The sequence below is a fragment of the Haliotis rufescens genome, unplaced genomic scaffold (assembly GCF_023055435.1).
Source record: "Haliotis rufescens isolate VD_foot unplaced genomic scaffold, xgHalRufe1.0.p SCAF_9, whole genome shotgun sequence".
Lineage (NCBI taxonomy): Eukaryota > Metazoa > Mollusca > Gastropoda > Lepetellida > Haliotidae > Haliotis > Haliotis rufescens.
In genome coordinates this window covers 31,992,389-32,007,242 of record NW_025964383.1, presented here as the reverse complement: position 1 = coordinate 32,007,242, position 14,854 = coordinate 31,992,389, and the positions used below count along the sequence as shown (strand labels likewise).

The window sequence follows — 14,854 nt, the reverse complement described above, 5'->3', positions numbered from 1 at the left end:
ATTCTTGGTTTCCTACACTGTAATATTGCTGGAATATTGGTTGAAGAAACATACAACCCCACTCACTCCCCCATCTCTAAGCATCCTGACTGTGTGATTCTGCTTTGAGCATTACTCATTCACATGGAGGAACAACGGAAAGACTTCACACATTCCACCCATTCTGGCATTTAACCTGGGTTTCATCATGACAAGCCAATGCATTATCCACTAGGCCACCTTCCCTCTCTCTTAGTGTAGGGACAGAAGACGTAATTGCAATCAGAAACAAAGTCATGGTCACTTGTATCTTGCAACATGCTGCAAACAACTTGTGTAGATGGGAATTGACAAGACTATGTTATGGATATATAGGGTGGTTACATTGGGTGGGCATTCTATGAACAATGCAAGGTTATGATTACAAGTAGAAATCTCTCATGCCAAGAGATTGCAAAAAGCAAGACCAGGCTTAATCTAAGTGATAGAAAAGTAAACATAGTATTTTTCAATCATTTACTGTAATAATAAACGTATCATTTAAAAGGAAAAATAATAACAAACTTGGATAATGAGCATCTAATCTTACCAGCACATCCAAGAGTTAAGTTACAATGTATGTATAATTGTATCATGTAGTTTCTCAGTTTTTACTTACAAATATGGTTGCATACTGCGAATTCAAACAGTTTTTAGTACCTCACAGTCGGGGTTTGATAAGGTCTTGTAAGATCAAAGTTACAATTCTTAAAAAAGGCATATTGCCTAAAGCTTCATTCACAAATTGGTAGTTGGGAGTAGTCTTTCTTGAAAATGTGCAACACCAACATCATCAGATGTCCCATTTCAATTAATATTTCAAACAAAATTTGTTGAGAAAACCTTTCACCAGACTTAAAAAACTTTGAAACTCTGTGATCATAAAAAAACAGACAGAAAGAGAGTCTGGAGGCATTCCATTCTAACATTCATCCATGTGAGGTTCACTCAAAGATTGAAGCAAGTTGTCAGTAAAGTAGCAGCAGCAGGACAGAAGCAGTCAGCAGGACAGTAGGATCCACAACCCGGTGGTGCCTTATTGGCTGACATACCTGGTCCTGAGTGTGTGTCTCTGGATTTGGGGTGTCTGTCTGTTTGTCCATTCAGACACTTACCAGATCGCGTACCTCGTGTTGTGCCCACGTTTGTGTTGCGAGGTGTCATTGAGCGTTTCCTGTCCTCAACATCACCTCTCTGTAACAGAGAAAACATTTTTATGATCTCATTCCTACATTGTTAATGTATGTTTGTTCAGATACATTAAAAGTTTACAGATCAATCATTTTAAAATTATAATAGATTGTTGAATTATTGCTCTTACTTGGAACAAAACTGTTTCAATGCTTTGTACACATATCGTAAGTGATGAAATGATTCCAAAACTGTCACATTGTACTTTTAAATTCAAGATGTGGTCATAGGATACAGTATGGGCTATTTTCTACTTAACATATTTTTAACACTGAATAGTCAATAACAACACTTTTTCATTTCTTTTCTTAAGAAAATGACAATTAATCACGTAAACAATCGTTAACTTAGACATGTTTTTATCAGAGCAGTTGATAGTGGTAAGGCATGCATGGGAGAGTAGTACATTTAGACTTTTTACAATACCAGTTGCTAGGAAACAAAAGACTGAAAGGGGAGACAACTGTAACAACAGAATTCAAATGAACATGGAAAGAAAGAGGTGGTGCTCCTTGAACTAGACAATGAAATTGGTACATACTTGAAGACCAATAGTGAGTAAACGTGAAGTGGGAAAAGATGAAGATTGAGATGAAATAAGAAACATTTGGGCAGGGTGTCAGTCCGATTTACAAATGGCACAAGACCTCTCTTGTCATGAAGCTGATCCAATGCTTAAACGTCTGAAAAAGATTCTCATAACCACCTTAGATTCAGATACTAAATTCCAATTTTATGATGACAAAATGTCCCACTAATCAGACATAAGTTACTTTCAATTCCATTCAGAATAAGTACATACCCATATCAGTCTTAAACTGTCAACTGAAATATTCTTCTAAGAAAACAACTCCATGACTTCATAAAGCACTCTATGTACTTACTGCAACAAATGAAACGCCCAGAATGCGACCCTCCTCCCTTTAGTCATTATCCAGTTAAGACAGAATAAGTTGTGCTGATGAATGTAACAATACCAAAGGCTTCTACCCACCACCATTTATCAGAAGTGTCAAACCAAAGTGCTGGAGCTGTGGTGACGTGATTGTGAACATGACTTTCAACAGTGGACACAAACAGAAGCAACAAGGACCCCCCTCCCCCATTTATTTAACCATAGATGAACCTGACTTCACAGACCATTATGCAAAATGATAATCCTTAATAACATTGCAGTAATCACTTGCATTCATACACTAGTTCATCCATTGCAGCATTTAAAACCACCACAAATCCTTGAATATACTTCAAGACTCCTAACACCCAGTATTTATTCAAGGCAGGCATTCTTTTTCTTTAGACAGCTGTTTGCATCAGGGTTTTTTCAATTTTGTTTCAATCCCTGTGGCTTGTGCCTAGCATCTGACCAGGCCACAAAGGAATGGACATAGTAATGCAGACATTTATTTCCAGTGTATCGGTTCACCTGGCATTTAGTCAAGGATTTGCAGTAAGAACATGTTTCACGGTCCTTGTCATAACCCTGATGGTTGTTACAGATTTGGGATCCCAAGGTTGAAATAATATAGGAGAACGCCTCTGTTAACTTCTACCCTGTCTGCCCAACAGCCCCTGCCCTGTGAAGTGAGTGCAGTGAGAGCGTGTACCGAGCGTGCTGCAGAAACCTTGGACACATAGTTATGCACCGCGTCTTTCTGGATGGTCTTCAGCTTGGAGTCCTCCAACTTCTTCTTCAGGTTGTGGGACTCCTGGCTATGCTGGTTCTTCATGGCTTGGTGCTTCTGCTTGAACTCTTCTTCCTGGAAAACATCACCATCGTACTGCATATTCTATTTACAAACACTCGCATCTTAAAATCAGGTGTTCTCTATGACAAAAGGAAGACTAGGCTTGTGCAAATTGGCACAAATAGACTGACAATGAACTCCAGAACCGATTCCACAGTCCCCTCCAAGGCCTAGGAGTTATCTCCCTTTATCAGTGCCCAGTGATGGCCATCGCTCTGCAAGTTCATTTTGACAAGCTAAAGTTTCTCTATGAGTAGAAACAACCTTACACTTGATTACAAGCATCATTTGTAGTTTAAATCGTAGCTTCCATCAATGAATTTTGACAGTTATTTACAGTTGAGTTGAGAGCAGCGCTCCTGATCATAACTACCGGGTCAGAGTTTACATTTGTTTGTTGTTAACGCTCCACTTTTCCAGCTATGTGACGGCAGATTGTAAATGATCGAATCTGAACCAGACAATCCAGTGATTGACATCATGAGCACCAATCCAAGAAATTGGGATACGATGACATGCATCAATGAAGTCTGCGAGCCTGACCACCTGATCCAATTCCTACCATGACATTGTTATCAGGGTCATGGTCAGTTGAGAGAAATGGCAATTAACTTGGCCTGCAACCTCTTAGGACCACTAGTAGTGTAAACGCAACAGAATTCACCAGGCCTAACCTTTTTCTTATCCTACATTGAACTTTTGATCTGGTCCCTTATTTGTTCAGATTTACCAGTACCGCACAGTATTTAATGATAACTCCCTACAGTATGTGCCTTGCAATATTGTTGTTCATGGAAAGCATTGATTAATTAAATCCTAGCAAATAAGGTACCAGTCAAATGTTCAAGTTTTCAAAAATACTCTATCCCCCCACAAACTGATTCTGAAATTGTTGAATGTTTTAATGCTCATAAACACACTGTCATGACCTCTCGGAAAGACTGGATGTATTTCATGACATTCTCCTGACAGTATGTGCCTGGCGAAAGTCATGGTTCATGGAAAGCATTGAATAACTCCTGTAATGACTCCACCAGTAATGAGTTTCCCAACTTACAGAGGTGTTGTGATTCCTCTTGGCAGTACCCTGTAACCTGGATCCTGCAGTTGTCCCACCGGCACGAGTAGTTCCGCGACCAGGCGTTGGACTGGCCACACCCGTTCTGTCGGTAGCCTTGGCACGCCGTACAACAGGGCTCTGGTGGGGAGTGGACTTGTCGGCCGATTCCCGCACTCTGGCGATGGAAGGGATGCCCGAGACAGGCCCTGTGGAGGGGCTGGAGGGGAGGGAATTCTGGGAGCCTGAAGGGCTGGGGTTAGGAGATGGGATCGGTGTTGACGAGCTTGAGTTGTTGACGTTATCATCTACACCACTGCAAAGCAATATTGTTGAACTTCATATTCATTCAGAACTCGAACTTATTTGTGATACTACTTTGAAAATCATATCATGACATGAAAAACTTTCCATGATCATTATTATGTAATTGTATTATTGTTTTCTTTGCCTACAACGCACAAGGAACATCATTGAGTTGCTACAGATAACGTAAAGTCATTTATTTTTGTACAATGAAACATAATTTAATGTTGTCGACAAGTATGAAGAAGGGAGACAATTCTTCATCCTTTTATTATCTCCCTTTACCTGTTTCAGCAAAGATTGGCAAGTAGCAACACACAGAACCAACATTTGAATATCTCTGAATATAAAGTCATCCCCCTTCAACACCACCACTCACTTGTAGTTGCTTACCTGTTTCAGCAAAGATTGGCAAGTAGCAACACACAGAACCAACATTTGAATATCTCTGAATATAAAGTCATCCCCCTTCAACACCACCACTCACTTGTAGTTGCTTACCTGTTTCAGCAAAGATTGGCAAGTAGCAACACACAGAACCAACATTTGAATATCTCTGAATACAAAGTCATCCCCCTTCAACACCACCACTCACTTGTAGTTGCTTACCGGTACCTGTTTCAGCAACGATTGGCAAATAACAACACACAGAACCAACATTTGAATATCTCTGAATACAAAGTCATCCCCCTTCAACACCACCACTCACTTGTAGTTGCTTACCTGTTTCAGCAACGATTGGCAAATAGCAACACACAGAACCAACATTTGAATATCTCTGAATACAAAGTCATCCCCCTTCAATACCACCACTCACTTGCGGTTGATGTAGTTGAGGTTGTCCACATGGGAGTTCTGGTTACCCTGGAGACGTCGGGCAGCGGTGTCTGATGTAGTACGGCGATACTGTGTGTTGTTATGTAGTTTCCTGTCCTCTTTAAAACTGGATGACGAACTTAGAGGCTGTTTCCTGCAACACAGGAAGTACACGCATGTACAAACTAAAATCTTAGCAATACAAACATTCCAATCAAAGTTTTCTCAAAAGAAATGTATGACTCCATATATGAATAGAGGTATTCATTTTAATTAAAGAGTAACATGTTCAAAGCCAAGTTCTTTAAATAGAAATGGTACATAAAACTTTGAAGAGGAAGCTACAATGACACTGGATATCAAAAGTGTAAGTAAGAATAATGATGAGAAACATTTAACTTTTATACTAAAAACATTGGTAGAGCTAACAGGAAAATCAAACGACCTTTGTTGCTTAAACCGAATGCCTCTAAAAATACCATGTAGGATATAGATAATAGAATTATATTCACTGATATTTATATGAAGTACGAAGGATGATACATGTATAAGGAAGATATATATAAGCATGCAAAGTGATGTTTTCTGTGCTGGGTTTTTTTTCAGTAATTTTTAACAAATTTGATGACTCCATACTTCAGAATTTCATTACTTGACAAGTAGAAATTTAAAACTTATCAAAAGGATCTGTCATGATCGCGCTGAATTAAGATGGCATTAGTCATTACTGAGGTACATCATCTGAAGTGAATTGAAATTCAGAAATATAATTTGGTTTGAATATAATTGCTTTAAAGTGGGGAAACATTGTTTCAGGAAGAATTGTTCTCACTAAATCTACAAATGTACAAATATATGATGCAGTAAAATGGAAAAAAACATTATTTCAGGAACAATTGTGCAAACTAAATCTACCATTGTACAAATGACCTGGTGTATGTAATTCATAGAAAAGCACCTGTTTGTGCCTAGATGAGAGACAGAGGTGGAACAGGACGTGTGCAGAATGTGATCACTTATACAGAGGACCAAGTATAATGGATAAAAAAAAACCTTAGATGTCTCAAAAAGGTGTGATGAGGGAAAGGGAAGACAGATATCCACATCCTATCAGGGTTCATCTTAATTTGAATGTTCATGGGATGATGTACTAACGCATGCAAGATGACCTACAGATTTCATGCAATACACTTTGTACAGTTCTTGATTTTATGTCTTAATCATGAATACATATATATAATATACACTAAATGTCTTGATAATAAGTGATACAAAGTAGCCTTCATTCCTGCAAAAAATGGCAATAATTCCAAAATATCTACAAACAGTGAAATTATCTGAAAACAAAGCAATGGCCCGACTCCATCATGATTTCCTTAGCAATGAATATATGATGCACACAAGCATAATTTATAAAGCAACAATACAGGAACTTGTTTTGAACCTGGTGGAACTTTACATTGCAAATCAGTTTTATAAGTTTTGAACACACTTGCATAAATCAAAAATAATTAGTTTTCAGCAAGGTAAACCATATTAAAAAAAGAGAATTTTTTTAAATAAGAAAATTTAGCATAATTTATTTCATTTTGCACACAAAATTTGTTGCCCGCAGCAGGCTGACCTTGACCCCAACAAGTACAAGTATCTAGACTACTTTCAAAAGCCATTAGATATTCATCCAGTTCTTGCTACATGCTCCTTTACCAAGAGGCTGTCAGGAATAAAACCAACTTAACCCTTTCAGCTGTAGTGTAACATCAGGACCATTTAATGAAAGGGTTAAATGTTTTACTCAAGACAATATTGTTTTCATTATGCTAAATTTCCCATTTTCCAGACTAGGCATGACTTGTAATACCAGTTGTATGAAAACATATATGAAGATATGATCATTTTCAAACATAATGCTCCTCTCATATTTGTATTAATAATATATTTGTTGATTATAATTGACTGTAGTTGGAACTGTAAACATGGTAAAATCCTTGTCCAAAAAATATGGAAAGATTGTTTTCTATCATAGCTTTATTTCAACTCAATGATAAAAAATATTGTTTCTTTCTAAAGCATTATTTGACCATTTGACTGGTGAGTGAGTTGTGTTTTCTGCCGCTGTATCAATTTTCCATCAATATCACAGTGGTGACACCAGACATGGGTTTCACATATTGTACCCATGTGGGAAACAGAGCGAAACATTAACAGCTAGGCTACGCACCCATCTGACTGGACCTTCAGGTATTAGTCTTTTCATTTATTATGTTTCATATGAAACACAATATATAGGCCAATCCAACCAAACTGTTCAAAGCTAAAAAAAAATTATCCGTTACTTTACGTTCCTTTATTTCTTCTGAAAGAATCCTATATATTTGGAATTATTTAACTCACAATGCTTCTATGTCATGAGAAGTGACAATTATGAAAAATTTCTGATAATAAAAAAGGAAATACTTATAAAATTACATGCCTATCTTTTTGTTACAGAAACCAATACATCTTCTCGAAATTCCTAGTCCTGTTCAGAATATTTGTTTGAAAAAGTACCAATACAGCCATAGACAAAATCAAAACAATATGAAAATACAAAGTGTTAAGTTGACAACAGCATGATTGTTATGACAAAGCACACACAGATACAAACTCAGAAAGCATGCTACACTAGACTGGCCGATGTGATACCACTGACCTATAGCCATAGTCTGAGATGTAGAAGCCATGGTCGTTATAGTCATAGCTACCGTAATCATACGTTCTACCATAGTAGTCTTCATGCAACGTGGCTGGGTAGCCGAAGCTGAAATAAAAAGGTGCATGCAATCTCAGGTTGAACACTGGTAGGCTGCAATGTTGCATTGGCAAGAAAGTCAGAAGAAGAAGGTGTTAGAGAGTGAGTGCTTGAATGCAGCAAGAGGGAAAGGAATCAGGTGCAACAGTAAATTCATCCGGGTTCATTTCCCTAAAGCGATCTTAGCTATAAGACTATCTCAACTCCAGTCCTGTTTGACACATCATGACATGACCATTTAAAGGCCATGTTAACAATGGGAGTCTCAAGCAGTTGTTGGGGAAACGTTGCGTTGTGGATCATGACTCAGAGCTGTAGACCATGATGCAATTGGAGTGATACAACTTAAAACTAGCTATAGGATACATAATCAGCTTAGTGGCTTGGCGCTAAGATCACTCAGTCTAAAAGGGCTCTGCATAAATATTCCATGACGCCTATTCTTTTAATCCCTACAATCTGTCTCCAATACATGAAGCTGACATTCCCAAGTATTTCTTATTGGGCAATTATAGACAAAGGCAACATTTTCACTGTCTCTTCTGTGTGTCCACTGACAGTATTACAAACCCTAAGTGGCGGTCTGCTTTACTGAGGTATCAAAGCCTATATTTGCAGGGTTAGAATTCAACACAAGCTTTACTAACCCAGGCTATTATTACCTTGTATTAGTTGTCACCTAATATTATACTTTAATGTTGAAATCCATTATCATCATATGTAAGAACTTCATAGCTGATAGATGTAGGCATTAGATACTGGTATGTTGTGGTTGGAACAACAAGATAGGGTTCTTTTTCTTAAAATTAAGAACAAGTAGAACATATTTTCATGGGTTTTCAGAAGCTTCACAAAATGACAATGGTTGCATGTCCAGAACTCATATAATTCCTATACAGAATATAAATCTCAGCTCTGTCCCTGTCTCATGTCACCAAACCAGACAATGATCAAACATCCTATTTTCAGAACTAAGTGCACAGTGCAGATTTCACACTAAAAGCAAGTACTGCAAAAAGCAAGTTATGTTTGCGTTAAGTGCATAGCTTCACAACCATATCTCACACAAGTAGCTGCAAGACAGATAGCATAATCTCCTTAGCATTTGAGCAACTCACCTATCACAAAATTGCAGCGAGACATCACGATTACTCCAAATCAAGACTATCTATCCATTCAGGAAAAACCTGCATGTACATCCGCTCATGCAATATCTCTGATATACTACGCCGTTAGTTTCTGCACATCTCCATGTGATTGGTCCAACCTTCCGCCCCGGGATAACTTGATGCCACATCACTACATAACAAACACCTGCCCAAATACCTGGTCCAAGAAAACGAGATCCAGTTCCTGGCTAAAAATATAACCCACTTTTACCAATTTCTTCCTGTCATTGTCATAACAAAACTAACCCAAACATCATAACCGCATCACAAAGAACATAGCCCATAAAACAAGCTTGGCATTACTTTAACAGGTGCTTGTTAACTTGAAAGACAGGAGGGCTGTGCTCACCCTCCCCTCCTTATCTTAGATACAGCCTACTGCGTGACTCATGCATCTAAACACAGCTCCTCATCAACAATGATGCTCCTGTAAATAGTCCATGTGACCCATCTTCTCCGTCTCAGGGAGCAGGTTATTTGCATCTTTCTGGGATGGTTTAGATGTTAAATAGTTCTTTCAAAACATAAGCAGATCCAACAGAATTCCGAGTTTCTAAGTACATATGCAATGAATTCTACTGCTTTCTGATTGATCAACTGCATTGCAATTTGTTGGTTTTAGTTTGTTTGTTTGCATTCAGTTATGAAATGTGACTGACATTATGTGACTGATAATGTTTGACTAGTTGAATTTGTGATTGAAACAGCACTTTGGCCTGATGAACAAATGATTAAGCCACTTGACAAAGACGTCATCATTATGACACTATTCAACTCATGTAACATTATCAAATATTAATTTTTCAATAAATTACTTATGTTGACAAGCAATTTTCCAAACTTAATTGTGGAACAGTGCAATTTTCAATACCTATACAAGAACCCTTTCCCCCTCCATTTAAACAAGCCAGGTAAATAAGTGACGTTTATATACAGAGTATTAATGTAGACTTTCCCTCTGTGCACTGTGGCTGCATGGAATGTGAGATTCTTAACACATCAGGGTAACATGCACTCCACAGAAGTACTTATACACAGGGACTACTAGTAGACCTCACACCAGCCTCCTGAGACTTCCCAGTATTTTGGAAGCTCATCTGATTCACAACAGGACTGCTTTCTGGAGACGACACTTTTGCCAAAGAAATCTGCATATTTGAAAGTCTTCTTGCTCTGTGCTATGAGTCATCTCCTTAACTTTCAGCTGTCTTACCGTTTTTATTCCTAAGTTGATTACATAAGCATGTCACAGCAACCTGGAGGCCTGACAGAGCCAGTTAACATGGACAGAAATACTGGTGAATATTGTTGTTGAAACTCCCTCTCTTTACGATGTAGGAGTTTATGTTTAGGCTGCTTGATTAGCATGGTTGGTGGGGTAGTAAAGTGTGTTGCTGTCAATCTGAGGACCTGGCTACCCTATTTGGTATAATGAATAATGGCGCTTTCCAGGACTGCCGAAGTAAACGCAGCGGCTTAGATGAGATGACTGGGCCACCCATATAAACATCGCTGTCATTTCTAATCAATTCTACAACCTTGATACCATAAATCCTTTTGTATCACAGAGTCTATTCCTTATCAGCATTGATACCGTACCCATGAGGTAAAATAGTTTCGTTTCTGCTTGTTGATCCTAGTGAAAGCTTAATATAGCTTGGGTGGTGCCGAGATCGTCAAATTAAATGCACATGAGGGAAAGTTATCAGAGGGTTATGGTAAGAACTGCCACACACCATGTTGTGATCGGTGTTTATAGGTTACTATCCATATCTATTCCTTCCTATTCGGCATCTATTCAAAAGTGCAGTACAATTTAGGACACATTTGGACATAACTAAATTTAATCATAAAAGACAAGGATAGGAAAACACCTCCTTGTCCAATCTGTACCAAAAATAATCCAAGATTGTGTTGGAACCATTATCAGAAGATACTAATATAACAGTATGGATTATCAGTTGCAGGGTGGTAAATCAAATACTTTTAATGACTATCACAAAAACTCAGTTTGTACTGAGTGAGACTGATTAACTCTTTCAACACCAGTCAACCAGAAGTGTTTTACTGCTGGGACACCGAGTTCCCAGAGACTCTTGTGTGATAGATGAAGCCAACATTTATCAAAGAAAATACCTACTTGTAAAATATATTTGCTGCTACATGTTATACACCATTTGAAAGGTCTGATCCTATGGTTTATAAATATGAAAGTTATGTTTTTCACATTATTTAAAATAATGCATTTACAACTTAATTAAATTTGTTGTAAATAAAAAATGTACGCTAACACGTTGTTAACATCCAGATTAAGGACCAAGGAAGCGAAAACTTGACGATTTTCGGCAAATATATGATTTCATAATATCCACGTACCTATTTCTGTTTTATTTTCATTGTTTACGTAATTGGAAAATCATTTCAAAAAGAATTATGAACAGTTTCTGTCATCACCCATTTCCCGATAACAGCGACTGTCCGCTCAGTAAAATGAAGAAATACCCCCGTTTTCGAGGTTTCGTATGAATAACACGTTCGTCGAAGAATGGCATATGACACATCGCTGGAAAGCTTATTCCTTCATCTACACGCACGTAACATCAACTGGTTTTTTTTCGTAGTTATAACAAGCGATTTCATTGGATTAAAATTGGTTTCTAATGACGCTTTCTTGCGGAAATCTGCTACAAGTTTCGTGATTGGTCAATTTTGAGCACGTGACCTCAGGCAGCCAATCAAATTACAGCTGTGATACCAAGCTCGTGTTCGATAAATTACAGAAGTTTGCGAAAGAATTTTGTTAAATTGTGTTATTCTGAACGTTTTGAGCAGGAAATCACGATATATATTAAAAATATGGAACTTCGTGAATGTATCGTGCTAGGTTACGAGCTGTGACAAAGATTTTTCATGCATATATTTTTGCATTAAACATCGTGTCCGAGCCGAGAATTCAAGGCGACGAAAGCCGAGATGTCATTTGACTTACATTACACGCGATCGCACGAAAAGATGGAAATAATAACTTAGATTACTTTAAGATATATATTTGTTTATTTTATTTATTACTTTGTATAATATATTTAAAGATTTGTTTAAAACGTCTTTATTTTCCTCTTTGACGTGTTCGATGTGGACCCGTTGTCGAAATTTTATTTTCAATAACATCGCGAGAAATAGTGAATAATTTTTTAATTTAACGATAAAAAATGTTAAATTGATATGGAATATGCATTTCAGACATTGTGAAATGTGATAGATTTACTAAATGAATGACATTACAGGTAGGTCCATAAAAATATATACTATTTTGACGTGACTACAGCTTGGCCGGATAACCGGCCTGCGGTGTCTGGGGACTCGATGCTTCTTGGCCGGATAACCGGCCTACGGTGTTGAAAGAGTTAATATAGTCAGTGACTTTACTGGACGGATATGAAATAATTTTCAGGTTAGGCAACTTTGTCATGTTAGATGGAGAAGCTTCATGTGTGCTAGACTTACACAAGCAGCCTGCCCAAGTGTGAGACACATGATCACAGGCAGTGTTTGAATTAAGGGGGTTAAGAGGGTCCTTGTGGTTTGCTCCTATACTATCTGAACCTAGGAACACCCAGATCTTTTAACTTTTAACAAAAAAAACTTGACTTTCATGCCTAATTTCTAACACTGACAGGCCTCAACAAACCTGCAATGTTTCATCATGACCAGCAGATTGTGGCACAGCTAAGGGAGGCAACTCACACAGAGAAATGGGATGCCTTACACCACTGACTCACTTCCAGCCCATATAGTAAAATAGACTGCAGCTATTCCCAGCAGTGTTAATCCTAGTACTGCCTTCAACAGATGTCCTTCTCATTGCTTTCCACCATACCTGACTCACAGAGATATTTCCACTCTGCCACCTCTGGCTTGAAACTTGGTATGTGGCACTGTAATTCTACCCAATAACCTTTCCAGACAAGTCAAGACTGAAAAGTACAATGTACCTGATCCTTTACTTCATCTGCATTGATGGATGCAGAAGATTAACACTGCTTAAGAAGTTCCACAGTTGATCAGTTTTTAAGACAAGCATAACACCTTGTTTGTTCTTTTACTTTCGTTCCTGTACATGATATTTTTTTTATTCATAAACATACCTATATTGACAAGATGCCATTAGATACAGATAGAGTAACACTACAACCCCTACAGATGCCATTCACATCTACTTCCACTACCTGACAGAGTTGCACCCCTTAGCTGTGTCTGGATCTACTTACTCTGAGCTCGAACTCCGATTCTCCCCATCTATCATCACTTTAGGCTTTCCTACCACATTAAACTGAGAAAAATAAATTTTGTTCAAAGTGTTGTTTAGTCTCATCTTCTCAGTTGAGACCTAAAGACAAGTGCTTAAACTTTCCATATTAAAAGTAAAACTCCTAGTTCCTTTTGAAAGTCATTCATATATCTTAACTATTTATCCAAATTATAAGCCCAATAATCATACACAACAACAACCTACACAAAAGAAAGACCGCCCCCTGTGTGTGGTCCTCACACCTCTGCCCTTCAGGGAGATAAGGTCAGCAGACATAGGCATTGTCTGAGATAAGGTCAGGTACTAGCTTCATATGTTGTGAAGGAATTCTCCACTGGGTGTGTCACTCGACCCCTTATTACCCCAGGACATGGAAACAGTCTTCCATGCAAGTAATCACACATTGTAGGACAACTCTACACATTAAATGTCTCCCACCAATACAACACTGTCAGCTAAGCCAACAGACACTGTATTGACAACAAAGTTTTTGCAATACACCAGATAACAGAAGATGACCTCATGGCATGGTATCTTGAGTTTACACAAACTTGTATGTCACTGACTTAGGTTAATGAGTGAGAGATAGTGAGTGAGTGAGCGAGTATGGTTTTACTTCACTGTCAGCAATATTTCACCAAAGGTTCCACATATTGCAACCATGTTGAGAATCAAACCAGTTCCTTCAGCATGACATGCGAACACTTTAACAGCGTGGCTACCCTAGCGCCTGCTTAAGATAGAGTAACCTGTCAGTTACTGTCTTAAGTCATTCAGGGTTTGGAGTGTCAAGATCATCGATGATACTGCATGTTTAACTGGTTCCATAAACCTAGAGATAGCCTTGCCAATGTTTTTGACAAACTTCAGTTCTTATGGCAAGCATTTAACAGCAGATACATGTTGAATTATATACTGTATATGACCGTAGATGAGCCGATCTCATAGAGGTATTAACTTGACCCTTGAAATATGTATGAACATGATATGCCCCCTACATAAGCCAGACCAGGAAGTGAAAGGTACTATGTTTGACTCAAACAACTGCAACGAATCAACAACCTCCAGTACAATAAGAGATCCATCAGCCCCTGCGGTGCTAACACTGTGAATACTTCAAGACATATTCCCTGAAACTGGGTGATGAAGATTTTCTTGATGTACAACGTCAATTCATATGTGATACCACTGCCGACAATCCCTTCAGAACGTGATGGAGAAAGAGCAAGACATTATACAGTACATTGTTTCCCCTATACCCAAGTGAAGCGAAGCACTGCGCAATGTCTACAAGAGCAATGCAAGATTTCTACACGTCTATGTGATAGCAGAAGCAACATGGCATTGTCTGGCATTGCTGAGATCATGTGGACCGCAGATCAAACAGTACTCAAAGTACACAGCATTTACAACAACCTGTCAACCCTCCACCTCGGCATAAACTCTCCT

At 38.2% G+C, this 14,854-nt stretch overlaps 2 protein-coding genes across 13 annotated transcripts in view; both read right to left on the bottom strand.

The window, feature by feature from the left end:
• The window catches only part of LOC124151408, a 460,916-nt gene that overhangs the window by 332,001 nt on the left and 114,061 nt on the right, over positions 1 to 14,854 (bottom strand). The window lies entirely within an intron of this gene.
• LOC124151409 (DISP complex protein LRCH3-like) overlaps positions 1 to 14,854 on the bottom strand; it is a 117,174-nt gene that overhangs the window by 26,453 nt on the left and 75,867 nt on the right. For 6 of the 12 annotated variants that reach the window (XM_046523855.2, XM_046523859.2, XM_046523856.2 and 3 more), the window contains 5 exons: positions 7,829 to 7,936; positions 5,138 to 5,290; positions 4,015 to 4,330; positions 2,817 to 2,969; positions 1,071 to 1,212 (listed from right to left, as the gene is read on the bottom strand). In XM_046523855.2, coding sequence (XP_046379811.2) covers positions 1,071 to 1,212; positions 2,817 to 2,969; positions 4,015 to 4,330; positions 5,138 to 5,290; positions 7,829 to 7,936 — 872 coding nt within the window. The remainder of the gene's footprint in view (positions 1 to 1,070; positions 1,213 to 2,816; positions 2,970 to 4,014; positions 4,331 to 5,137; positions 5,291 to 7,828; positions 7,937 to 14,854) is intronic. The other 6 variants (XM_046523860.2, XM_046523862.2, XM_048390981.1 and 3 more) reach the window with 4 other exon arrangements.